General features: G+C 45.5%; 1 protein-coding gene across 2 annotated transcripts in view; it reads left to right on the top strand.

Moving 5' to 3' along the window:
* Nucleotides 1–26,256, top strand: part of CLDN10 (claudin 10) — a 91,317-nt gene that overhangs the window by 46,371 nt on the left and 18,690 nt on the right. Inside the window, exons 1-3 of one of the 2 annotated variants that reach the window (XM_045839133.1) lie at nucleotides 19,006–19,289; nucleotides 25,597–25,758; nucleotides 25,857–25,938. In XM_045839133.1, the coding sequence (XP_045695089.1) occupies nucleotides 19,070–19,289; nucleotides 25,597–25,758; nucleotides 25,857–25,938 (464 nt within the window). In that variant the 5' untranslated portion in view covers nucleotides 19,006–19,069. Of the gene's footprint in view, nucleotides 1–19,005; nucleotides 19,290–25,596; nucleotides 25,759–25,856; nucleotides 25,939–26,256 lie in introns of those variants that run through there. The other variant, XM_045839131.1, reaches the window with a different exon arrangement.

Raw genomic sequence — 26,256 nt, forward strand, 5'->3', positions numbered from 1 at the left:
GAATCTGTGCTTACTCTCAAGTAGCTCGCACTCCAGCAGAAAGATAGATATAAACTCCAATTCCATGTAGTAGATGCAACAAGAAGGAGGCCACCAGGGGGAATGGGAGAGGAACTCCTGGCCTGCTGGCGGAGGAAAAAGTTCTGCGTAAAAGTGGAAGGAGCCCTGGCCGGTGCAGCTCAGATGGCTGGCACGTCGTCCTGTAGGCCAAAAGGTTGAAGGTTCGATTCCTGGTCAGGGCACATACTCTGGCTGTGGGTTTGTCCCCCGTTGGGGAGCATGCAAGTGGGCAAACAATCTCAATCTCTCTCTCTCTCTCCCCCACACATACTCCTTCCTTGGGAGAGGATAAGAAAAAGGTGAGTGAAAAAGAATTCTCCAGGCTGATTAAGCACAGCATTCTGGGCCCTGGCTGGTGTGGCTCAGTGGATTGAGTGCGGGTCTGCAAACCAAAGGGTCGCTGGTTTGACTCCCAGTCAGGGCATGTGCCTGGGTTGTGGGCCAGGTCCCCAGTAGCAGGCACGGGAGAGGCAACCACTTACTGTCTCTTTCTCCCTTCCTTCCCCTCTCCCTAAAAATAAATCTTTAAAAAAATTATAAGCTTACAAAAAAAGAAAGAAAGAAAAGCATTCTAGGCAGAGGCACACTGGGAAGTGTTTTGGCTATAATCCCAGCAGAGTATCCAAAGTTGGGTGTGGCAGGAGAGGGCAGCAGATCCTGGAGTGTTTCGTATGCTGTGATTAAATACATGGATTTCACACTGTAGGGATGGAGAACCAGTAAAGGGCTTGAAAAAAAAAGAGAGAGAGACACAATGAGATTTATCTTTTAGGAAAATCACACCTGGGAAGTCATAGGGTGCCTGGTCCAGCAGGGGTTGGACTGGAGGCAGGGAGACCAGGCAGGAGGCCACTGGGACAGGTGGTGGAGCGGGGGTCAAAGGCCTGAATACAGGCTAGTGCTGGAGACATAGTGGTGGAATGACTCAGGGGACAGTTCGGCAGCAGCACCAGCCAGGTGGGGCGATGTGGAACACAGAGGGGAGTGAGAGGTCCCATGAGAGTCACCGGTGCCCTCATGACTCCCTCGGGGGACTAAGGGGGCCGACAGATCGGTGCCGAGATTACAGAAGGAAAAAGGTCGGGGAGTGGAAATCAGAGGGAAACTGAGGCGAAGATGAGAGGTTTGATTTTAGACATAAGTGAGTTTGCAGAATCGCTGAGCCATCAAGAAAAGGAGAAGTCCAGTAAGGGTAAGAAAGCAAAGGACTGGGCCGGGGAACCCCACTCTGGGGCCAGGGAAGGAGTGTCGCGTGAACAGCAGCAAGCGCCTAACACAGAATGCGGGGGGTTCCAGCCTGAAACGAGGAGCTAGACAAGAAGGCGGCAACGGGCAGAGAAATAGGTGAGAACTGGGGGCAGGGAAGTCAAGGGCAGAGAGTATTTCACAAAGGAGGCACTGGGCAACTGTGCCCGAAGGTACAGAGAGGTCAAACAAGATGCGCAACGGGAAACGCCCAGTGAGTCCGAGGACAGGAAGCCACGTACCGCCTCTGCCTGGCGTCGGTCCGCGGAGGGAGAAAGGTCGATCCCCGGCCTGCCGCGCGCAGAGAAATGAATGGGATGGTGGAAAGGGAGATTGTGACAACAGACAACTCTTTCAAGATGTTTGGTTGCAAAGTAAGTTTACAAGACGTTCAAAATATCCCCCAAGATATCCTTAAGTATATTTGTGTATTTTCCTAAATCTGCAAGAAGCCATTCCTTGCAATCCTTGAGCTCTGCCTCACCCGGGCAGGAAGACCACCCAGGGCATCACTTGCCTCGACTTGTACAAAACGTCCAGGCTGAGGAGGAAGGAAAGTGCTTACCACTGTTTGCTAGAGGAGACTGGCCCTGAGGAACAGTGCTTCATCTGTTAACATTGTGTTCCAGAGAAAACTGTGGATTCCTCACGCTGGGCCCTTCTCGTGGCCGTTTTTGTCTTACAGCGTCCGCGTCGTTGCCTCGCAGCCCTGTGGACCCGTCTGGTATGGTCTCTTCCATCTGTACTTGCTCCCCCTCCCCCACGGTCTTTAAAACAAACCTGTGCTTATTTGGAGGCCGTGGACTGCGTTTTCAAGTTCATATATAAATGTTCTAGCAATGTTTATCCAAAAGAGGGCGCAGATTTCTCATGAAATATGGATCGATTCGGCATTTCACAAACTCCACTTGCCCCTAGTAATATTTCAAGTTCACAGCTGCTGCAACTTGATGCAGAAATATTACTCCAGTGGTACGTGCATAGGAATAAAGTCCTATTGTATGCGTGCTGATTAAGAGCCCTTTGCTCCTTTGGGGCAGTTTCAGGAAAGACACAGACTATTGCTAAAGCAAAAATTAAAAAATGGGTCAAAGCTAACACTTTTCTATTCTGTGGAGCCAAACCAAATTAAGATAGACATTTAAAAATTAAACATTAAATGGAATTAAAAAAAACAGTTTATTTACAGTCTTCTCATTTTAGAGTGTATGTCCCTTCTACCATGGTGTAAAGAATGACTAGGGAAGTCATGTAGATTAGACCTTCTGTGGGCGTGGTTAATAGTTAACCATTTGTTTATTTTGTTTTGCCATAGAGGAAACCGTTCGTATTTCAAATGCTCAGGATGTATGGCTCTCCTCACGTACAAGAAGCAGGATGAGTGGTGAATGGGGGGGAATGACGTGAACTCCAGTCTCAGCTATTTCTTTAGGTTAAGTCTTCCCATGATTTGCACACGTTTTCTTTGGCAGCCGATGTGCCAAAGGTGTGCTGAAGGGCTGGTGGGCTTCCTACATGCAAGGGATGGAAGTGGAAGGAGAGTGCAAAGGAGTCACTTTTTCAGTGATAGCGATGTAATAGAGGGATCCCTTAGTGGACAAAATAATCTGTTTAAATGAATTCTGTGCCTCAAATGCACAGATTCAGGCACAACCTCAACCTCACTCCACAAATGGCTCTTCCAAACTTGCAGGTGCAATGCATTTATTGGCTTATTCTTGCTTCTGCGGCTGGCTTGCATGCCAAATGCCAGCTTCTGTCTCATGCCTAATTGCCGGGTAATTGGCTGCGGGGGGTGGGGGCAGTAACAACAAACACGGATCCAGGGGAAACAACACCATTTTGTTTGGCTTCCAGCCCCCCTAAACAAAACCAACCGCAGATCACTGGAACTGTGTTTGCTGATTGATTAGTCACATCCTCCAGCTGCAACGCAAAAATAACACTAAGTGACGGCAAGAGCTAAATGCACAGTCCCTCTGAATGCCCCGGCCTGAAACGAGTTGGCCAAAATCTGCATTCTTTTTTGATGGGGACCTGCCATGACCGCAATAACTAAGTGTTATTTTCCGTTTCCTTTTAATGACCCATCTACAATCCATTGCCGAATTCTTTGTAAGAATTTCAGAGAAGTGCTCGTGCCTACCCTATGTTTAGGGTCATATACTGTGCGATTTGATTTTCATCACACTGACATCTGCTTGTGCCATGGTAAAGCTTCCTTCGCCATGCACCCCATCCAGCTGCAAGGTCAGTGTACATGTTCACCTTGACCTTCTCATGCTGCCTCTTGTCCAGCTTCCTCCTTTCCTACCTGTAAGATGTTATCTCATCTTCTCTAGGGCACAGTCTGGACCACATTTTCTTTCCTGGATTTGGGGGGCCCATGACTCCTTCTCTTCCTCTGCCCCTGCCATAGCCCATGACCTTGTTCTTCTGTAGCCCACACAGTGACACTCCTGAACCCCTCCGATTCTGTTTCTGCAGACTCCACCAAGAAGGCAGTTTTTAAGTGCTCAACTTAGTAAATGATGTCAAACTTTGTTACATTTGTGAAACTTCCTATTGCTCCCCGTCAATAGAGACCTGGTCAATCAGCCACCAAATACGTTTAAGGACAGCTATGTGACAGCAGAGGGTACATAGGAGTCAAAGACACAAGTTTGTCTTACAACACAGGAGAAAGACTGAGGAGGCTGGGGATAGGGTTGAATTTTCGATCTGTTTTCACAGACTTGGTATCTATGTTGAAACACTGGGAAATAGAACATTTTTTTCAATATATTTCCTCTGAAATGACCATTCGCCATTTGATATATGACTTTAAAAAGTTTGCCACATTCAGGGGTGTAAAACTCAGATTCTGAAATCAATTTGTTTAGAAAATAAACTTGGTTTTATAATAAAAGTAAAAGAAATGATCTAGTTAGAAATGTACAGCTAGAAGAAAGTTGTTGCATTATTTAAGAGCATTAATAGTATGAAAAGGAAAATGGGTAATAAAAGCTAATTACAAAATGACTTATTGAAGCTATATTTACCACCTTTCCAGAATATTGTCATGAGAACAATAGCACATTCCGTGTGTGTGTGTGTGTGTGTGTGTGTGTGTGTGTGTGTGTGTTTGGTTTGGTTTGTTTTGAGGAAAGCTATGGAACTAAGAAGATAGTCGTGATTTTGAGCTCACACGATTATAATTCTTTTGGTTCTCATCCTGCTTTCAAAGAATAATGTTGATCCTGTAACAAACATTTACTTCTAAGAACTTCTTTTTACCACTGAAATCGAGCAGGACATATATTAAATTACAAAACACTACTTTTTAGTTGTTAGTCTGAATTAGATTAAAAAAAAAACCAAATGGCATAAAGATATCTTTTGAAAATAATCAGGAAAAAAAATAAAACAAAAATTAGGTGCTGGCTAATGGCTCCGACTGAGAAAGGATATTAACTCTTAAAGTTGGCTCCCTTTGTTACCTGTAAAAATAGGACCAAACCTCTAACTTAAGATCTTGCATAATGGAGTGAAAGCCTCATGTTTGTTGGAATATCACTTCTTTTCACTGACACTGACAATAGCAGCAGTTTACCCCCCATGACAATTTTTTGTTTAGAACTGAAAGAGCTATGTAGTATTTTTAACATTTCAAGGTCCGGGCATATAGGCTTTTTTGGACGTGCTCTGTTTAATAAAACGTGTTCACAACAGTGGGCACAGAGAGCTCCTTGCAGTTGACAAGTGTGTGATTTGGAGCAGCGTGGGGAACAGCCACGTGGCGCCGTGGCCCGAGGCCCACTGAGAAAGCAGCAGCTGTGCACGCCAAATCTGGCTCCGCCGTGAACCTGCGGGGGGACCTTCTCCCAGTTGCTTAATTCCAGCCATGAAAATAAACACAGGCACCCATGCCCTCGCATAGATCTCAGGGAATCAGGCTGGACGCCCATGGAACCGAAATTCTCTCTGTCTCGCCTTTCTAACAAACGCTGGGGCCGGGGAGGGATTTGGAAGGACCAGGCTGAGCTGGCTATTCTTTGCTTCCAGTGGAAAGAGGCAAAGTAGAATAAGTGAACGAAACCAGGAGGGAGTGGACAGTGGAAGTAAGGATGAACGGAACTGAGGACCGGAGGGGTAAGAGAGATTTCTCGATGATTCCGGCCCTCCTGTGGGTCCCCTCCGAGCACACAGACTCCATCACACTCTTAACACTTCGGCTCTGTGTGTCGACCTGCTCTTGACCGCTGCTTCGCTTTTCCTTTGCCTTCCCCTTCCTTCTCGTTTTCCCTTTGTCGGCACTGGTAGAAGGCGAGAAGGCTACAATATTCTCCTGCTGCATTGTTTCTTCCTCTCTCTATTGTTAGGGCCAGACAGAATGGTATGGACCCTCCTCAGCTTTCACTGTTTAGATGGGAAAAATGGGCCCAAGTAATTTTAAGTTCACAAAGTAGCGACAGTGCTGGCACTAGATGCCAGGAAACAGGATACGAGCAACCGTGACCCTCATCTGTGATCAAATTTTCCGCATAGCTGATCCTGGCAGGTTATAGGTATAGGCATGCATGCCTCAGAAATATCGCAGGGCTGGTTCCTGACCACGGCCATAAAGTGAATCAAACCGTCTTTGCTGGTGGAGGGTCTGGCCTTCAAGTACTTAAAAACGCAACTACCATGAAGCGCAATAAAATGAGGTATGCGAGTAGTCAGCTCTGTTTACAAACCATGCAAAATGAACAAATGATCAAACATATTGCACTTTCCTGAATTCATATTGTGTGATTGCAAACCGTCTGGAGAAAACTTCTCTAGTGATAAATATTTATGTCTGTGTATACAGTGGGTTTTCAAAGACAAAAAAAAAAAACAATTACCTGAGGATTAATTTGATCATTTGAAGTATGAAATAAGGTCCCATATTTGTTTCAAAATTATAATGTGAAAGGATATGACTTTTCTTCATTTAAGAAGATTACTTACTTGGAAGAGTAACTACAAATTAAACATTTACAGATGGATTTTTGAGAGTTTATGGTCAACATTCCATTCAATATTTTGTCACTTATCCTTTTTGATCAGTAAAATTAAACCCAACAAGTATTATCAAATGTCCATAATATACTCAGTTTTGTAACATCCCTGCTTTAATTTATGTCATCCTTTCACATTTGGAAATTAACATTGAATAACGAAATTTCATTGTTCGATTTCTCCTCTGCCGTATATGAACTCTAGAAATGAACAGAAAATCATTCAGGTTGCTTAACCCAATTTTATTGCTTAACCCAATTTTATTGGCTACCTCATACATCATGTCAAAAAGTTACACTATAATCTTCATATCATGTTTGGACTGGAAAACAAAACATTGCTTAACTCCATAGGATTACATGTGTGATTGAGTTGTGTGATGGGGGAGTAGTTGACTGAGGGCAAAGTTACTTGTCAGAATGATTTATGTCCAAATCCTAGAGGTGTGGCGGTTACAATCATCACAGGCAGAACCTGACATCAACGTGTGTTTTTTTAGGTCTTTTTATTAATTCTTCCCGGAAACCCTAAATCAAACATAGAAACAGCAATTGCTTTGACCCACAGAAACAGGTGTGCCTGAGCTCCCTCTACCCTATTGTCAGCAAACAGTTGTTAGTTCCTCCTTATCCATGTTACTGTTCCAAAGCCATTCACGCAGATGACGCTGAACGAACCTAAAACAAAAGGCCTCCTAAAAATATACTTGTGAATATTGCATTGGCACAAGTACATCATTGAGGGGAACCTGCATGAAATATGATGGTTTTCAACTTTTAAATGTGCAAACCTTGCTTTTAAAAAGCCAGATTTTTCTTCAGCACTCAACTCCAATAATTTTTCAAATTCACACACTTTGGAAGAATAACATGCACAAAACATTATTCCAATTGATACAATACTCCAGTAAATAAGCTATAACTTAGTATACATTAAGAAGTCATTTGTGGATTCCAATTTCCTCCTCTGTAAAATGATGAGTTAAATAATTTTTAGAGTGCTTCCTGACCGCAGTATTCTAGAACTCTAGAACGTGTGCCGTATCATTGTTAAGCAGCATTAAACTGAGATGTACATTTCGGCATAAAGTCAATAGACATAAATGTAGATGGAGAAGTTGCACCTGAACTGTTTCCTGATAGAATTTAACCACATCCTGGCTGGTCTGGCTCAGTGCATTGAGCACTGGCCTGTAAACCAAAAGGTCACAGGTTCGATTCCCAGTCAGAGCACATGGGTGGATTATGGGCCAGGTCCCCAGTTGGGGGCCTATAAGAGGCAGCAGACTGATGTTTCTCTCCCTCTCTTTCTCCCTCCCTTCCCCTCTCTCTAAAAGTAAATAAATAAAATCCTTTTCTAGAAAAGAATTGAACCACCTGATGACACAGTGGGGAAGAGAGCAATGAGGAAAGAATTCTGGGGCGTGGCTGCATATGGCATGGGCCCCTGCACCCCCACGCTGCTGTCCACGCTGTGTGTCCTGGTGCAAGATCTTAGCCACACAGGGAAAAGGACCCCTTTCCTGAGCTGACACATAAGCACCTAACAGGCCAGCAGGAGGCCCTAAAATGTGGTTCTGTCTCTCATCTTAAAAGATAAACATTTAAAAAAGAAAAGCCCTCAGGATCCCGCTTTCTTTCCAGCCCCCACACCCTTCCTCTCCAGTCTTGAAAGACCTGTTTACCCTTCCTGTCTCCGTGCCTCCTCCCCTCCTCCATAGGACTGCCTCCCACCTGGCGTTTGCCCCACCCTCTCCCCAGCACAGCTCCCCTCAAGGATCTCTAGAACCCCCGTGGCCATCTTTCTCCAGTCTTTATTCAGCTTGTCTCTTCAGCAGCACGTGACACCATTACTCCCCCCATGTCTCGCTCCTTAGACTAAGTCTCTTCGCATGGCTTCCAGAATTCTCTCCCTGGTTTGTCTTTGACCTACATGACTGGACCTTCTCAGTGTCTTTTGTTGGTTCCTCTTTGTCTTCTAGACAGTCTCTTTTTTATCTACGCTAAGCCCAAGACGACCTGACTGTTTTCGTGGTTTAAACGGCATCAACTCACAGGTGACTCCAAAGTGTACATCTTAGCCTGAAATCTGCCCTGAACTCCTGCAACTTGTAGACTCAACTCCCTATTTGGTTTCTTCTCCTGGGTGCCCAAACTCAACGTGTCTAAAACCAAACCTAATAGTCACCCCTAGACCTTTCCTCATCTCGGAAAGCCAAGAACTCCAGTCTTCCAGTGGCTGCGGCCAAAACCTCCTCTCTTCCTGACTTCTCTCATTCACTCCTACACCTCAACCAGGCATCAGCAGATCTTGTCAGCTCTGTTCTGGCAACGGATCCCAAATGCAGACGTGCCCGTTTCTTGCCACCCCACTTCCACCAGCCCGACCAAAAACGCCATCATTACTTGGATGGATTATTGCACTAGCCTCTCAGTGGTGTCCTTGCATCTGCACTGACTCCCTTCAAGCTATTCTCAGAGTGCTCCTAAAACCTCGGTCGGATGTCGCTTCTCTTCCCCAAAACCGCCAATGTCTTCCCACTGCACTCAGAATAAAAGCCAAGGTCACTACTGGGACATACAGAGCCCTCCATGAGCTACCCACACTTACATAGACCAGTCCCCTGCCATACTCATTCATAAACACACGTGACTTTTCATGTATATGGGCACACATATTTTAGTATGGGCACACAGACAGACACACAGGCAGCTACACACACCAGCACATATAGACACATGGGCACATGAGACACATGAGACACATGAACACATGAACGGATACACTCATATACACACTCAGATATATACACAGACACATAAATACACGGACACACACAAAGACGCACAGGCACACACATTCGTGGAAACATACCAGACCCACACAGTTAGGGACCCGATGGCTGCTCTGTCCTCACCTCCCACCGCTCTCCCCCTCATCCCCTTTGCTGCCATCACACGGGCTTCTCCACTGCGGCGCAGACAAGTGGGAAATATTCCCCCATTGGGGACTGCTCTGCCAGAAACTGTCCGCATGGCCACCTCGCGCATTTGCTTCGGTCTTTACCCAGAGGGAAGGCTCCTCTGGTGTGATCCAGCTGAAGTTCATTCCCCCACGCTTCCTATAACATCCCCTTCCTCGTGGGCTTACACTCTTCTCCTCCTCAGTGTATGCCAACTGATACACTAAATGTTTTCCTTACCTTATTCCTGTCTCCTCCAGTAGAATGGAAGCAGTGTTAGGGGAGAGATCTTGTCTGCTTTGTTTCCCATGTCTACAACGTGCATAAGCAGGCCTGCAGCATAAAAGGCACCCAATAAATGCATTTTGAATCGTTTCAGTGAATGATTAGTGCTGTTCTTGAAATGAGAGGGAAAAGTGGGTGAACTAAACAGGCTTTTTGAGCATCTCACGGCAATAAATTCCATCCTGTTACCTTGGCTTCCCCAATCTCTTTGAATCCCCAGAAATCAAACCAGCTGCCTGGCTGTAGTTTTTTTCAGGCCACAGTTCCCATAATAATCAGGCATTCTTCCCAGGTTTCAGTGATGGTCAATGGCCTCTGATCATCTCTGTTTCCTCAATCACTTCCTTGAAGGCACCCCCAGCAAGTTCCATGACAGCTGGTTGCCTTTAGGGCTGTGGTAGAAGAAAAGGAGGCAAACATCAGGGGGCAGGAAAACTGGCATTTCTGGCACACCTAGCAATTGGTGATGAGGACATTCTGGTTACGAGTTTCTTTTCCAACACTCAAACAATTTAGCTTTAAAGGAAAAAAGCAAAGAAGAAATTGGTCATGCTGATGTGACCTTAATGCTTTATTCGTATGCTGCCTTTTCTTCATCCCCCAAACACACAAGAATGGCAGCACTAATTATTGCTAGTTAGATGCATTCAATCTCCAGTGCTCAGATATGTATAGCTATAGACAGATCTCTCATCAGATGTCTATCTATCTATCTATCTATCTATCTATCTATCTATCTGGATGGCTAAAGCAACCCGACGAAGCAGAAGTTGGTCAGTGGTCCTGCCTCTCCCATCACTCCACACATACACATGAACTTGTATTAAAGATCCCCTTCAGCCCTGGCTGGCGTAGCTCAGTGGATTGAGCGTGGGCTGTGAACCAGGCATCGCAGGTTCGATTCCCAGTCAGGGCACATGCCTGGATTGCAGGCCACAGCCCCCAGCAACCGCACATTGATGTTTCTCTCCCTCTCCCTCCCTCCCTCCCTCCCTCCCTCTCTCTCTCTCTCTCTCTCTCCCCGCTTCCCTTCCCTCTCTAAAAATAAATAAATAAATAAATAATCTTTTAAAAAAATCCCCTTCAGCATCTCCCACCCTCACCTTCACTCCAATCAATGCTTTATCAATTAAACAGAACATCCTCTATCACATGGCCCTCTTGTTTCCCTTTTTACTCGCATCTCGCAGCCGGTATTCCTTTGCCCGCTGTGTGTGTGTTCTGCAGTCAGGTAAGAGGAGGCGGGTGGAGAGCAGCACACTGAAACAGACCCCAAAATGTTCAGAGCATGACCTGTCTTCTAACTTTGGCTACAGTAATATCTGGAACTTCCGAGTATTTGTATTTTTTATCTTTAAAAACATGTTTCTGAGTGTCTTTGACCCATGGGTGACTGGGATATCATTTAAATATAATGTGAACTTTGGAGATGGACAAGCTTGAACTGTAGAGTCATAAGACAACACTTATTTAGTCAGATAAAACACGAAACTGTGAGAACACGCGGGTAGAAGAACTGCCGTGCACCGCCATGGATGTGCCACGGACGTGCCACGGATGTGCCACCGAGTGCAGCCGTTCCAGACACAACTGGGCAGGACCAGGGGCACCTCGCACTCGCACATCTGGACAGGGTGCTTTTTCTTTGTTTCCTTGCAGCATACATTTTGTCAGCTAAAATGGATCAAACTTCACCAGAAAAAAAAGAAAACAAATATAAGACAGATCTAGCACAGGAAATAACACACACTACAGAACACCCGCCCCTAGTTCAGGATAATAAGGTAGAATGAATGGTGGGCGCTCATTATTTTTGAACTGGCTCGGAGTATATGATGGTCTGTCCAGAAAATATTCAGCCATGCACTGAGCAAAGTAGAGGCATTTACTGAAGAAGGTACAAGATACAAGAAAGTAGGCACCTTGAGACCTCACACAGTTCTCCCAGCATCTCTTCCACTGTTCAAAACACCCTGCAAAATTCTTCATTGAAATCGCCATCAGCTGCCCCACCGTATATCCCTGAATCTCATCGATGGTCTGAAATCTCTTCCCTTTCAAAGGTGATTTTAGTTTGGGGAAAAGCCAGAAGTCACAGGGCACCAAATCTGGACTGTAGTGGGGCTGAGTCACCTGGGTGATGTGATGTTTCTCCAAAAAACTCTGTAGGAGACATGATGCATGAGCAAGCATGTTGTCATCATGAAGCTACCAATCATCAGTTGCCCATAGCTGTGGCCGTCTGAATCACCTGAATAGTTTCTGCAGAGGAATATTCAATCTTAATGTAAAATTTGATGCAGATTCACTGCTCTACTCACTCAGTCATTTTGAATGTGATGTCCACACAGTATATACACTCACTCACTCTACCACTCCCATTGACTAGTATAGTGAAGTTGTCATTGTTCATGCACGTACATTGCAATCAACTATCCTTGGCTGCCGGGTTACATAGATTCCTGCAAACCATTCTCATTATAATAACAATTGCTGGACTTTTCCTGGACAGACCTCATAGTATAGGACTCAAGGTATGAAAAAGACAGGGTTAACTAATTACTCTAATGAACTGTGTATATTGTGTGTGTATATGTGTGTACATATCTATACATACATACATCTATACACACATATTTTAAGATGAATGATCTAGATGCAAACTGTGACATAATAAATCAGCCTTGCCCAGGACATTGTTAAACAGCATAGTAATGAACTTCAATCCACCTATTAGAAGATCTAGCGGAAGAATGAAATTAAATAAGGAAATTAGGTACCGTGTTCAAATCTGATTATAAAAGCCACTCTTCTGCATTATAAAGATAAATACAAATTTTCTAGAATTGCTTCAACTTGTTTTTTGTATGTGTTCATGTACTCAGTGGATATTAACTGAACACTCTACACAATTACAGAGCTGTCTTGGTGGGAAGCAATTTCCTACAAAGCAGTGGACACTCTAGAACTAAACTGTCTCAGCTGAAACCCCACCCCCACCACCTCCCAGAGCAGGTTCTTTTCGCTCTCTGTGGTCTGGTTGTACAGGTGAGGATCTGTGCAATGGGAATGAATATGCTATCTACTTTGTAAGGTTATTATTAAATGAGATACATTCTTAGAATAGCAACTGTTAACTAAAAGTTCCCCATATACATTGTGACTAGATAAAAATGGAAGAAAGTCTACATTTCGGAAAAAATTGCAGAATCATTTGCTTATAGATATGTTTTTGGGAGACCTTGCATTTTTGACCCCTAAAGAATTCATTTGAAACTTCCAATGATTTTTCCCATGAAGTGAGCCAAATGGTAAACTTGGGACTCCTGAGTATTTATAAATAAGTGAGCCTCTCACTAGTTCTATTCTGAGGACCCGGGGTGGGGAGTGTCTCTTCATCTCTAACGGGCGCTGGAGAGTGCTCTTTCCCACCCTTTGCCCACAGCAGTGTAGAAAGGGGAGGCCTGGGAAAACGATCTTGCTTTTCCTCTGGGCCCACCCAGCTCCTTCCCTCAGCACCACCTCCCCCTCCCCTCCCCCCCCTCCCCTGCTTACTTGGTCCCTGCACCCTCCCATTTCTCTTCTTATAAAAATCCCTTTCTTCCTCCTGGCATTTCTGTTACCCTTATTCTGTTTTGTACTTGTCCACCCCCTTTTACTTAACTGTAGTCTAGCTATATTTTTCACTTTTGCCACGCTCCCCTTTGGACACCCTCCTTCACTCACACGCACGCACACACACACACACACACACACACACTTTCTTTTCCCTGGACTGATCTCTCACTCCTACTTCCTTGCTTCTCACCCTCTGCCCTCAGCACCTACCCCTTCATTGTTGGCGCTCTCCAAACACTTTCCGCTTTTTCACTTTAAGACTTGCAATGGAGTCCATTCTCTTTCACCTATTGCCTGTCAGTCCAACTCTGATGAATACCATTTTTATGGAAAATGTGATTTTATCGTTTTAAAGAGGGGCAGGGAAATAAAAGAGCAGGCGTGAACTGAATAATGCCAGTTTTTAAAATTGAATATACACCATTTTCCAGGTCCTTTGGATACATCATCTCTCATCTTCCACAATAACCTCGAAAGACGCTATTATTTCTTCCTGTTTTATAGCTGAACATATGTTGACCAACTAGGCGACCTGCCAGAGGCCATACAGAGCTACAATTTTAATTGTCTTATCAGTTCCCTCACCTTCCTCTGTCGTCCACGTCGCCCTAAGTGAATTGAACTGCTGAGCTGTTAACATTTCTGATCAAAATAAGAATTGATAATAACACTACTAATAGAGATTTTAAAGATGTTATCCTTACGTACTTCCCTCCCCCATCACCACACCCCCTTTAACTATGGCTAAGCAAGTAATGTCAGGAAGTGGGCAGAAAAGAAAGCGGCCAGAACACCAAAAGGAAACTGCCTCCCCTCTCCTTGTTGACTTTGGCCCGTGATTGGCCGAGCTCATTAGGAATCATAGACTCGGAGACTTGTAGAGTTCAAAGTGTTCTTGAAGAACATCCAAAATAACTCCTTCATTTTACAAATGAGGAAGCTGCAACTCGGATCAATAAAACAAGTTGCCCAAAACGTACATTTATACCTTGTCCAACCTGGGTGAGTAGGTTGAATTAACATTCATAAGATGCTTTTTGTTCAGGAAAATACAAAAACCCACCTGCAAGTCCCCGCAGGTTCCAGCATCCCAGAGGGAGAGTGATTCCAGGCTGGAAGGGCATTCACCAAGACAGCTCTGAGCTGCTGGGGCCCAAACCTTGCCTGCTCAGGGGCTCAAAAGGAAGCAGGCGATCCTAAGATACTCCAAAACTGAGAATGAGTGTGTTTTAAATGAACGCATAAAAACAAATCCACAAGATGTACGGCACTGTTTGGTTTCTTATAGTTTGCAAAAAATACACATACAGACATACGTATATATATGTGTGTGTGTATATATACACACAGACATATATATGATCAGTGATGCAATAAGTATGGGTGTTCATTCTCAGACCTACTCCTATCACTCTGTGGCTTTCATGCTAAGTAGATTACAAATATCATAGGATTAGTGTAGAGTATTTAGATAAACTAAGAGTGTTAGGGAAAATGGAGGGAGAAAGAACATAGATATGCTTTTTACAATCTTAGTCTCGGCATGAAAGCCTTCTTTAACACGGTGTGACGACATTTGGCTCCTGGGCGGTTGTTTTTTTTTAGTTAATGCTGCATTCATGAGGACTCAGTGTCTTCCCGCCTGATTAGACGGACGTGCACGCCACCTCGCTGGCATCTAGGAAGGAACTAATGCATACTGAAACCAAACTTGGTGCTTAGACAATCCTTGAGCTGTGGAAAGGCACACCTGTGTTGTTTTGCAGGTGAGTTGAATCTCAAGTAAAGAATGTATGCAAATCTCCAGCTCAGTTGATAAAACTGGTTTCCCTCCCATGTAGCAACCGGTGGGGGGATTCCTCTATTTTTCTTTAATAAACGTAATAATGCCAAAGAAATAACTCCCAGCGTTAATCTCAATGGCTTGGGTCTCCAGGAAAGGCTCATCATTTACATCAGGACTTGAAATGTATTCATGTCAAAATGATCCATTTATGGGTAAATTAGTAGTTTTCATATACGAAAATAATCTACAGCTATTTTTATAAGGAACAAATTATTGTGAATTCAGGTGTTACTCTGACTAATTTGGAGAAGTAACTGTCTAGCTGCATTCAGTTTTATATTTAAATTAAGAATAGTTTGCTATGAAAAGTTAAATAAAACTTTCAGTGAACTGACTCCTAAAGAAAATAAGGAAGCATTTATTGGCTGAAAGGTACTCTGTGAATGGGTTTGCAGATTAACTGCAAAGGTTATTTGGGACTCTATACTCTTAAAGTGAAATGGGCCATTTATCCATTACTTAAAAAAAAATCTTTATTTGGTCCATTTCATTTTCCGGACATTCTTACATTAAATTGTGTGGTAGTCTGTACTAATTTTAGGTTTCTTCTGACTAAACTGGTTTTGAAGAGCTTACGGTAGAAGACATTCTAAAATAAATGGTTGATTCATTACATAATGTTCTTTAGGTATTAAAGAGAGTTAATAATTTTCATCCTTTGGTCAGGTACTTGTCGAGTCTGAAATAACAACCCTTTATAGTAAATATGCAGTACACGCCAGGGGAGAAAAAGGGTTTAGGGTTGGCCAGCCTCATGGAAGGAACAAAGGGTGAGAGCAGAAAATTAATCAAGTCCATAGGCATAACGACCCTGGTCTGTTTGAGCTGGCAAAGGAACTGATAGTACTGCCAACCATGTCTTAATTTATGGGTTGCTTGTGATATTTTTAACTCCTTTTAAGTTGAAACTGTGCATTACCATCTCTACAGCAAAAGAATATCTCGTTTTTTAAAGTTTTCAACTAAGAGACCAATATCCTTTTTCTCTATAATACACATGATCTGCTTTACTAAATTAACAGGTTATACACTTAAATGTGTATCTCGAACAATTAGGGCCATGGTTCCCAACCTGGCTGTAAATTAGAAGCTTTGGAAAGGTCACTACGCGAGCTACCCCTGGAGATTCTGGCTTAAAGTGTTTGATCTGGTGACGGTGACATAGCAAGGAGTGGGGAGGTGGGGGTGGAGGTGTTGTGCTTTCTTAGAGATCCTAGTTAGAATTCAGAATTTGTTTCCTCTGGAAGCTATGTTGCAATGGTGATCTGGGTTTATAGACTTTTTTAAAGATTTTATTTATTTATTTTTAGAGAGGGAAGGGAGGGAGATAGAGAGAGAGAGAGAAACATCAATGTGCGGTTGCTGGGGGTTATGGCCTGCAACCCAGGAATGCACCCTGGCTGGGAATCGAACCTGGGACACTTTGGTTCCCAGCCCGCGCTCAGTCCACTGAGCTACACCAGCCAGGGCTATAGACTTTTTTTAAAACACAGTAGATAGGGCTACATTTTCTGTTCAATAACTTTTGAGAACTGGTCTGAGACACTAAACTGTTCTTCATATTCATTCTTTTAACAAGCAACGTGACTTTGGTTCTAAACAATGGAATTTATAGCCAACCTGTCAATAAATTAGAAACTGACATGTCTTCAAGGTCAAAACACTACACTTTTTGCTTGTGTCAAAAGTAAGTGTTTATCTTTTCATTTCTATAAATCTGTTGGTTTTTTAAACGATTTTATTTATTTACTTTTAGAGAGACAGGAAGGGAGGGAGAGAAATAGCAATGTGTGGTTGCCTCTCGAGCTCCCCCTACTGGGGACCTGACCCTCAACCCAGGCATGTGCCCTGACTGGGAATCGAACTGGCGACCCTTTGGTTTGCAGTCCCGCACTCAATCCACTGAGCCACACCAGTCAGGGCTGTGTTTTATCTGTTAAAGAAACAAAATCAACAATTTCAGGGAGTACCAGAAGGAAAGCACAAGCAAACAAAAAGACAGTCAAACAAGGCCAGGAAATAAAGAACAAAACTATAATTTGTGAAGTTTTTAATTTTGGAAACTCCACAGGGAATGTTGTGGTTTGTGACATTTTGTGCTTTCTGATTAAGAAAATGCATCAGAAAAAAACAGGTAGATCGTTCAGAAAGAAATATGGCATGGAGATGACTGTGGAGAAGAAACCAGATGATAAAAGCACTTTGAAAAGGCAGATCCTACAAACGAGCCGAGGACACTTTGTAGGCCACACTCAAAGTGACTGTTTTGAACAGCAGGGAAGATAAGGATGAGGTTAGATAGGTGATTCACAAACTGTTTGCCAGTGTGACCCACTGGTGAACCCAACATGGGACCAGAGCAGCACAGCAGTGTCACCATGTTTGTCTCCCTCCCGGAAAACCGCCTCCGCCCTTATTCCCACTTACACAAGGCAAGCACACGCACACGCTTCTCCCAAGGGCTGCTGGCCAGCCAAAGAGTAGGACTTACCCTGTGTTGCCTCAGTGCGAGGTTACGGCATCTGGGTGGAAGTTAAGGAGAGATAGGTTTGGGTTCGATATAAAGAAAAAACTCTCTACAAGGCTCTCAACACCAAACCAAACCCTCACACATACTTTGCCATGTGCTGCACCCGTGGCTCTGATGGTTAGAGCGTGCACTGGACACTGGACATCACCCCTATAAACACAAAAGGCAATTGTGTTTCGTATGAGCCTGTCCCAACCGTTTTCCATGCAACTTTCAAGTCTAAGTTTCCGTGCTTCTGTAGTCCAACCTCCTTTCTCCTCCGTAAGCATCTAATCACCTCACATTTCATTTGTATCCGTTTGGTTAAAAAAAAAAAAAGTGACAAAGGGGAATTGAGAAAGCCATCACAAAGAACCAAAGTGTTCCCGCACAAAGGTTGTGAAACAGAGGGTTAGCAACTAGCTTTACTGTAGCAGACTCATTTACTGACTGTGGACCTTTGGTTACTTTTGGCAAGAAGAGAATCCTGAAAACTCATACCGAGAGCCGCCGGAACTTTAAACAGATAAAACAATAACCTCGCAGCCAAGCCAGAGTCTTTGTGCTCTCATTTGTGCCCAGATGTGTGACCTCAGGAGCGGAAAGTCCCCCCTGACCTTTGTGTGTACCTCGAGACAGTGGCGGAATGAGTTAAACTCTTCCATCGGGCGTGAAAGGTGGAAAAAACGAGACACAGAGCACTTTCCATTGTGATAGATCCATCAATTCTTTGAACAGACTCAGACCCGGGAGCCGGAAAGGCCCGGCAGGGACAAGGATTCAAACGCACATCCCGTGCGCCGAGCAGTGCATTGGCCTCAGCAGGCCAGGATCGTGGCTGGAGCATTCGGGCTCCAGGTGCGGTGACGTCTCCGATGGAGCCCGTGGTCTCCATATGGAACGATCTTGACTTTAGATCTGTGCCAAGCAGGGTCTTTCCGTACACCACGGGGCCAAAAAGAACGGAAGAATTCTAAAGCAAGGCCTCTTTCTTGACACGAAAACCTTTCGAGCTCAGCAAGCCCAAGGCTGCGAGACCAGGTCGTGCGCTTTCAGGGCACACAAGAGGCTTTTCCGGCTCTGCTTTTACAAGGTACTCTCTGCAAGCCAAGCTATTTGCCACGGGTAGGTCTTGGGCAGGGGAGTGGGCAGGCGAGACGCAACAGGTTGTCCTTATCCGGCTACCAGTCTGTCCAAGAGCGGAGCCCTCCTCCGCGGCCCCTGAGCCCCGGAGATGTGGGGGCGAGGCACGGAGAGGGAGCGCAGACCTGCTTTTGTCCCGACCTCGCGCGACAGGACACCTGGCTGGAGAAAACCTAGGCAGTGTCCCGAAAAGCGCCTGCGAAACCCTCTGTGCCTCCAGGGCGCGTCTGCATTGGGGTGCGCTCCCCCTAGCGCAAGGTCTCAGGCGGGGCGGGGCGGGGCGGGGCGGGGCGGCGGGGATGGAGGCGGAGCCGCGGACCCGGCGCTTGGGGTCCCGCACCGAGTGGGATAGGGAGCGCCGGCTGCAGCGGGCGGCATGGCGAGCACGGCCTTGGAGATCATCGCCTTCGTGGTCTCTATCTCGGGCTGGTTACTGGTGTCTTCCACCGTGCCCACCGACTACTGGAAGGTGTCCACCAACGACGGCACGGTCATCACCACCGCCACCTTTTGGGCCAACCTGTGGAAGACGTGCGTTACCGACTCCACGGGCGTCTCCAACTGCAAGGACTTCCCCTCCATGCTGGCGCTGGACGGTCTGCATCCCCTCGGCCCCCGCCCCCGGCCCTCACTCCTGTCAGGCCAGCCGGCGGGGGCGCCCGCTGAGCTTCATGACCCCGGGTGGGACCCCGGGGCCACCCTCCTCTGAGGCCGGGTCCCCCTTTTCCCCTAGATCCAAGGGAGCTGGCGAGAGGCCCCGATCCATCGCCTGCCGTTCCCCCCGGACGTCTGTCCTGCGTGGGCGCCTGTTGGAGCCCAGGATCCCGGGGTGGTTGGGGGCGGGGAGGCGGCGGTGGGGGCGGCGCACAGACAGGCCTGGATGGGGTGGGAGGCTCTCGAGTGTCGGGGGTGGAGGCAAGCAGCTTTGCTGTCCTGAGAGTCGAGGCCACGGTTGTGGGTCCCCCATCTCTGGAGGATGGGTAGGACACCGAGTCACGCGGCGGGGCCTTGTCTTCTCCATCTACTTCCCAGAAGGGCTGGATTCTGATTAAAACAGTGCCATCGACTTGCCACAGAGAAATGGGTTTGCCGAAATTCCCCTTAGACTTCTCATCGATTCTTTTAAAAGTGGGCCGGAGAAAAGGAATCACATTACAGGGGGTATCCCTCCCCACCCTGCCCCCCCCCCTAAAATTCTACAGTCATGTCAGCCCGGGCTTCCTCCAAATTTTAGGAAAATAAACAGCGCTTGGGTGTGCCGGAGCGGGTAGAAGTTCTTGTGCGTTCTTCTTGAGACTGAGAAGTTCTCTGTACGTGCCTCCCCGGGTCTCCCTTGTGGTGTGGTTTTGTCAACTGCTTCTCGACGCTGCTTTTTGTTAATTAGGCTTTGTTTTGCATGGGGTTATAACAGCAGGTAGATAGATGTTCACAGAGGAAACAGACTCTGAGTTTCGAGAGAACAGTGGATGTCAGCGTGGGCCCGATGACTCCTCAGGTGCTGGGCCCTTCTTCCGTGATCCTGCAGCTCTGGGCTTGGATAGAGCGAGGCAGAAACTTCAGGAGAGTCGTCTACATTATTCCCAGATTTGAGGCGTTTTCTTTTTCTTTTATTGCCTGAAGTTTTTATTTGCATAGCTGAGCAAATAAAAAGACAAGATTTAATTCCCCTAAGATGGTGCTTGCCACGAAAAGCAAACTGTTGCTCAACGTGGTATTTGATGGGACCTGCGTGTGAGGATCTACGTGTCTAGTTTTAGATGGATGACACCCGGGTCCGAGGCCTGGGTGTCAAGTAAGTAGCTGGGACACCACTGTGGATCCCCTGGAATGACTGTTGAATGTCCTGTGCTCCACAGAGCCCGCATCCAGGTAGATGCTTTCAACCACCTGACTCTGGTTTCTGTGCGTCTGTGGTTTACATTCAGGAGTAGGGCATCCGCAGTTACTGTTCTAAGCACATTCTTCTGTTGTAACTGTATTGTCACCTGAGATAGTGTGCCAGATAGGTGTGCTCCCAGCAAGAGAGAAGAGAGACGAGGACGTGCTCCCTGGGCATGATTATGGGCAGAATGGTGAGGTTTTGTACCTTACACACCTGAGGCGAGAGAAGACACGGTATGAAAGCTTGCGGGCGGGAGGGAGGGGGGCATTGCCCTGAACTGTTAAGCTCCAGAGGGAGTTGCGAATGGAGCAAAGAGAGGGGGAGTATCATTCATATACCACTCAGCTTGCAAAATAACCTTCCAAGTGTGCTCGGGTGCCTAGACAATGACTTGTAAAAATGCCAGTGACATCACCCTACCTACTTTTTTGCAGCATTCTAAAATCAATAGCGTATCTTTCCCAGTTTGTACTTAACAGAAGTAATGGCTGCATAGAATTCATTAGTGCGGACAAACTGGTTTATGGAACCACGTACCCATTGCTGGATCTTGGACCCTTTCCAGCTTTTCATTCTTGTTAGTGCTTTACTGAAAATCGTAGTATTTACCTCTTTGTGTGTATGTGTGTTGTTACAGAGTAGATGCTGGGAAATTGTATTGTCAGGGAAGTAGAATATTCATTTTAATATTCAGTTTATACTGCCAGTTACATTCTACCAACAGTGTCTGAGAATACCTATTTCTCCACATTCTTACCGCTAGTACTGTGGGTGACATATTATCATTTTTACTGGCATTTTCCTGGTTACCACTGATTCTGACCATCTTATCACATAGTGATCTTTTTTTCTCTCTTTTGTGTTGCTTGTCCATATCTTATGTCCATGATTCTGTTGTTTCCTCTTGGTTTAAAAGCCTTTTTAAAAAAACTTGGATGTCAATCTTTGATTTATTATATATGTTGCAATCTTGGCCCATTGTCTGTCTTTTCAGTTTATGAGGACTTTCCTCATATAAACCTTTGCAGTGTGTACTGGAACCAGATTTATTGAACTCTTCCTGTTTGCTCTGCCTTAGGTGGCTTAGGAAGGCACTACCTACCCCAAAGCGACACACCGACTGTTCTGTATCTCCCAGAACAACATTATGTGACAAGTCTACATTTTCATACAGAGAGGAGTTGATCCCCTCATCTACAAGTGGAACTTCTCAACTTGGGCCCCTCTGCTTGCCCTCTCCCTGCCATATGTCCCCAGGGCAGCTGTGTCTGTCGGATGCCGCTCCTGAGGCAGGTCCTGCTGACCGCATGCACCGCGCCCATGGACTTCGAGACCTTGCCTTGGCAGTGATGGGAGAAGGCTGCATTCCCACAGGCCGTGCTGGCCCCCAGCCTGAGCAGTCAAACCCTCTCCTTAAACCAGGCATAAGGTCTAGACTGAGGAGAAAAGCCAAGCAGGGAGAGAGAAAACTCGTGGGTCTCTTGTCTGGTCTCTGATCGTAAAGCAGGCCACTTAGAAGCAGATGATGGGGTCGTTATTCTTAATTTCCTGTGTGAGGTCAAGGCTGTGATTCCTCATCATCAAGGGGTACCACGGTCACCCCAGGTTTCCCTGTAAGGAAAGTGAGGCTGAGAAAAGCTAAGTGTCTAGAGTTAATGCTATGCCATCTTAGGGCCTCAACTGTCATTTCTGTTGACAACCAATCTTAGTGTTACGGAAGGGAAGCTTCCATGAGTTTCTCACCTCTCTCCAGACGACTTTGTTCATTTGATTCACCCTGTGAAGTAAAAGCTGTTACCCCCGTTTTACAGATGGGAAGACAGAGGCTCGGAGAGGTTAGCTAATGCGATCAAGGGCACACAGTGGGTGAAGAGAAGGACCAGAGCTGAAATTCAAAGTTCATGCCTCCCTCCATACTGATCTTCTCTCAATGTGTTTGCAAAAAGTACACAAAGCTACCAGCATGAGAGCACACTCCCGTCTCTCCCTTCAATGCCAGCACTTGTGCTACTGGGAAATTGTCTCCACCAAGTGGCTATTTTCATTTTTGCTAGTTTGAAATGGAAAATGAGGTACCCATCATTTGGAAAACAGCTTCTCAGGGACACCTTGAAGGTTTCCTCCGACGGAATTCATTCAAGTCGCTGTATTTTACTAATTGCAAATTTCACAGTTGAATGAGCTAGTGACTTATTTATTGCTAAGCCATGCCCCTTTCAAAACACCACTTGAACTTCACCTGAGACTAATGTTCACCCAGGTCGTTTTAGCAGGTGCCATCTATTTTTGTTAGTGGGAATGTTTGCCATTTCTTCCAGGAGAATGGTAACTATAAATTATACTTCAGAGAACTTCTAAGTAAATATGTGCATGCCTCAGCACTTTAATGTGTTAATTAGCTATTAACAGTGTCAGTAAATTAGACCTGTCAAAAATAATGGCCTCCTTGACTAGTTTTTACCGCCCCTTCTCTTGATGGTTTTGCTTCTAAGTTTTGCCCCAAGGACTGCTCACAAGCAAGGCTGTGGAAGTCCGCCTTGCAACAGATAAACTCGGAGTTTGCTGGAAGTCACCTGAGGCCTGAGTCTGTGGGTGTGTTGAGAACTAGGAATCCCCAATTTACAAACCCCAGTCTCTCCAACAACTGGATGACAGTGTAGCTGGCAGGGGAGCTTAGCCTGAGGAAACCTGATCCCTGGTCCTCGCTCCCTGTTTCAGAAAAATCTAGCCAATGGCTGTACTGGGGAAGAACCTTCTTCTATGCCTGTGACAAATTAGCCTTTTATTTATTGTACTCTTTTCATGCCAGAGAGAGAGAGGTACCTGGCCCTCAGATCGGGGTTCTGAGTGGCACTGAGGAAGAGCCCGACCACAACAGACCCTTGCTCTCTACTCCCGGACTCGAGCCAAGGGACCCATCCTGCTGTGCCGCCCAGGGCCGAGGTGGGGGGACTGAGTGAGAAACTCAGAAAAACTGTTGAAGAGGAGTGGCTAAATAAAGTTTAAAGATGGTGGTCATTTTCCCAGTCACATGAAGGACTGAATTCATCAACCTGGGACCCCAACCACTGTTTCCTATCTGGGAAAATGCATTCTGAGGTCTATATGGTTGGTCCTGTAGGACTTTGTCCTTTGCCAGACTCCTGCATGTTCTGTTCATAAAGCCTATAGGGTGATTAAAGTCGATGCAAAGTAAGGCGCGTGGTAAAGTTTTCTAGACCAGCTTTTTTCTTACACCTGCAGTACAGCGGCTGCATCACACACACACACACACACACACACACACACACACAATTTCATCTGTTAGTGACGGCAGTTGGAGTCGGCTGAAACCCCTCAAAGCCAGACATTGAAATAAAGTGCAAGACGTAATGAGCCCACACGCTGTCCCAGCAGCTCTGGTGCCTAGTGAGGCAGCCGTGGTTCTGGTGGACCCTCTCTTATCTGGCAGGGAACCCACAAGCGTCCTCTCCCTGTGCGTGCTCCCGCCTGCTGCCTGGGCTCTGGCAGGAGGACTCCAGGGTTGAAGTCTGAAGGAGAGCCGGGCCAGTGCCTGGCTGCAGACAGCCAGGGAGCCCTGTAGCACGGTTATTGCTACCAAAATAGGCCCCCCTTTTGCCTGTTTTGCTAAAAATAAGTTTCTGTTGCTCTTTTTGATTGCCCCACCATCAGTGAAATTGTTTCCTGTTTGGGAATCATCCATGCTATAAAGTAGATTATTGTCATTCCAGCCTGAATTTCTGTGGGCGCCTACATTTGTTGCATTAAATAGAGCATCTTCTTTAAAATAGATCCTAGGAATAGGATTAAAACTTAAAATGTTGTTCTTTCCTAAAGAAACATGGACTGGAGGCCACCGGCCAGCATTGTTTTCTCAATTTAGAATTATCGTGGTCTTATAATTTTTGTTTATTGTAGCTTTTGCCTGAGGACTAATAATAAAGGACTCTCAGTATCTTGGCATTAACAAGTTTTTTTCAGATTATCAAGTTTATTTCCAAATGTAAACCTGGCGTATATGTGTGTTCGTGTGCTGAACAATTATAGACTTACACCTAGTATGGGCCATCACTGTTTCGGATTGAAACAGGGCCTTGTTTCAGGCTGAATTGAAAATGTCCAAATGTGGAAAGTTTATTAGTTTAAGTCTTATTAATGTAAAACTCATTAGTGTCTGGACGACAGCCAGACGGCAGGTTACCGTAACCCTCACTGTGCAAATACAAATGTGTGACTAAGGAGATGACTGGTGTTGGGAAAACGATCAAACAAACCCACAGAATGAGCATTTACGGTTACTTTGAAGGCATCCGTTTACGTGTAATCAGTTAATGTAATCATGATAAACCATTCTTCTAGTGAATAGCCAATGTTTTTTTTAAACAAAATTTTATTGTATGTGCCCTGAGAACAATACATCATTAAAGTACTTCCTCATTTAGACTCCTCATGGTCCATGATGGTATTTCAGTTCATCCCATTTATAAGCCTTCACTACTATTGGAAGATAATACCCTTTGGTAGGTCTTGATGCCCAATGACAAATTGTATAATGTCAAAACCACGGAAACATCCGTTTAAAAGTTCCAGTGTACAAAGGAGTAAGAGGGTTGAGAGAGTGGCACATGGTGTTTCTCACAGGGAAAGCCGGTGCGACATGGATTTTGTAGTCACATCTGTATGGAATCCATTGCTGCCTCTCACTAACTCATCCCGGCCGCAGCATCTGAACTCTTTGAGCCTCAGTTTCCGAATCACATGTGAACAATAACACTCAGAGCTAATCTGAAGATGATGCGCATGCCAAACTTAAAAGCGTGTAACGTAGAACAGGCACTCCCTACAGACTAACTTGCTTTCCTTCCTTGCGTGTGTCTTACCACCTGGTGTAACAATCGTGGTCTCGTATCTGTATTTTTTGGAAAACAGAACTGCCACTCAGAAGGACCGTGTGACGAGAGGGTTTCTCCCCGGACAGCCGCCAGTTTTGTGTTCCCGTGAATGACCTCCTCTCATTGCAGGTTACATCCAGGCGTGCCGAGGCCTGATGATCGCCGCCGTCAGCCTGGGCTTCTTCGGTTCCATCATCGCGCTGTTTGGGATGAAGTGCACCAAAGTCGGAGGCTCGGAGAAAGCCAAAGCTAAGATCGCGTGTTTGGCTGGGATTGTGTTCGTCCTGTCAGGTAAGTAGCAGCTTTCTTCCAAATGAGGTGCCTTCACCGTGTGAATGAAATAACACTGACCGACCACGGTGCTTTTTTTCCCTCTGGTATTTTCCTAGGGCTGTGCTCAATGACCGGTTGCTCTCTGTACGCAAACAAAATCACGACGGAATTCTTCGATCCTCTCTATATCGATCAAAAGTAAGTGCTTTCCTCATTCTGTATGTTTCTAGCTCGCAGGAAATGTATATAAAATCACTTTCTAAATGAAGGTACATAAGTGTCCTACATGGCTTATGAAAAGGAAGTGAGAAACAGGTAGATGGTATTTGGTGACGTGATTCAGGAGTGAAGGTTTTCTGTGCTACGTTGGCAAACGTTGCATTTAATTACTGAACTAGGGTTACATGGTGTCTTGTCTCTAAAGAGCTCAAGGTGTAGGATTTAGAAATCTCACCTTCATCCGCCAGACACCATAACACTGAAGCTAAGTGGAGGAAAGGTGGAACAGAGGTGTAA

This window comes from Phyllostomus hastatus, unplaced genomic scaffold, assembly GCF_019186645.2.
Source record: "Phyllostomus hastatus isolate PE091 unplaced genomic scaffold, TTU_PhHast_1.1 phas_contig_29, whole genome shotgun sequence".
Lineage (NCBI taxonomy): Eukaryota > Metazoa > Chordata > Mammalia > Chiroptera > Phyllostomidae > Phyllostomus > Phyllostomus hastatus.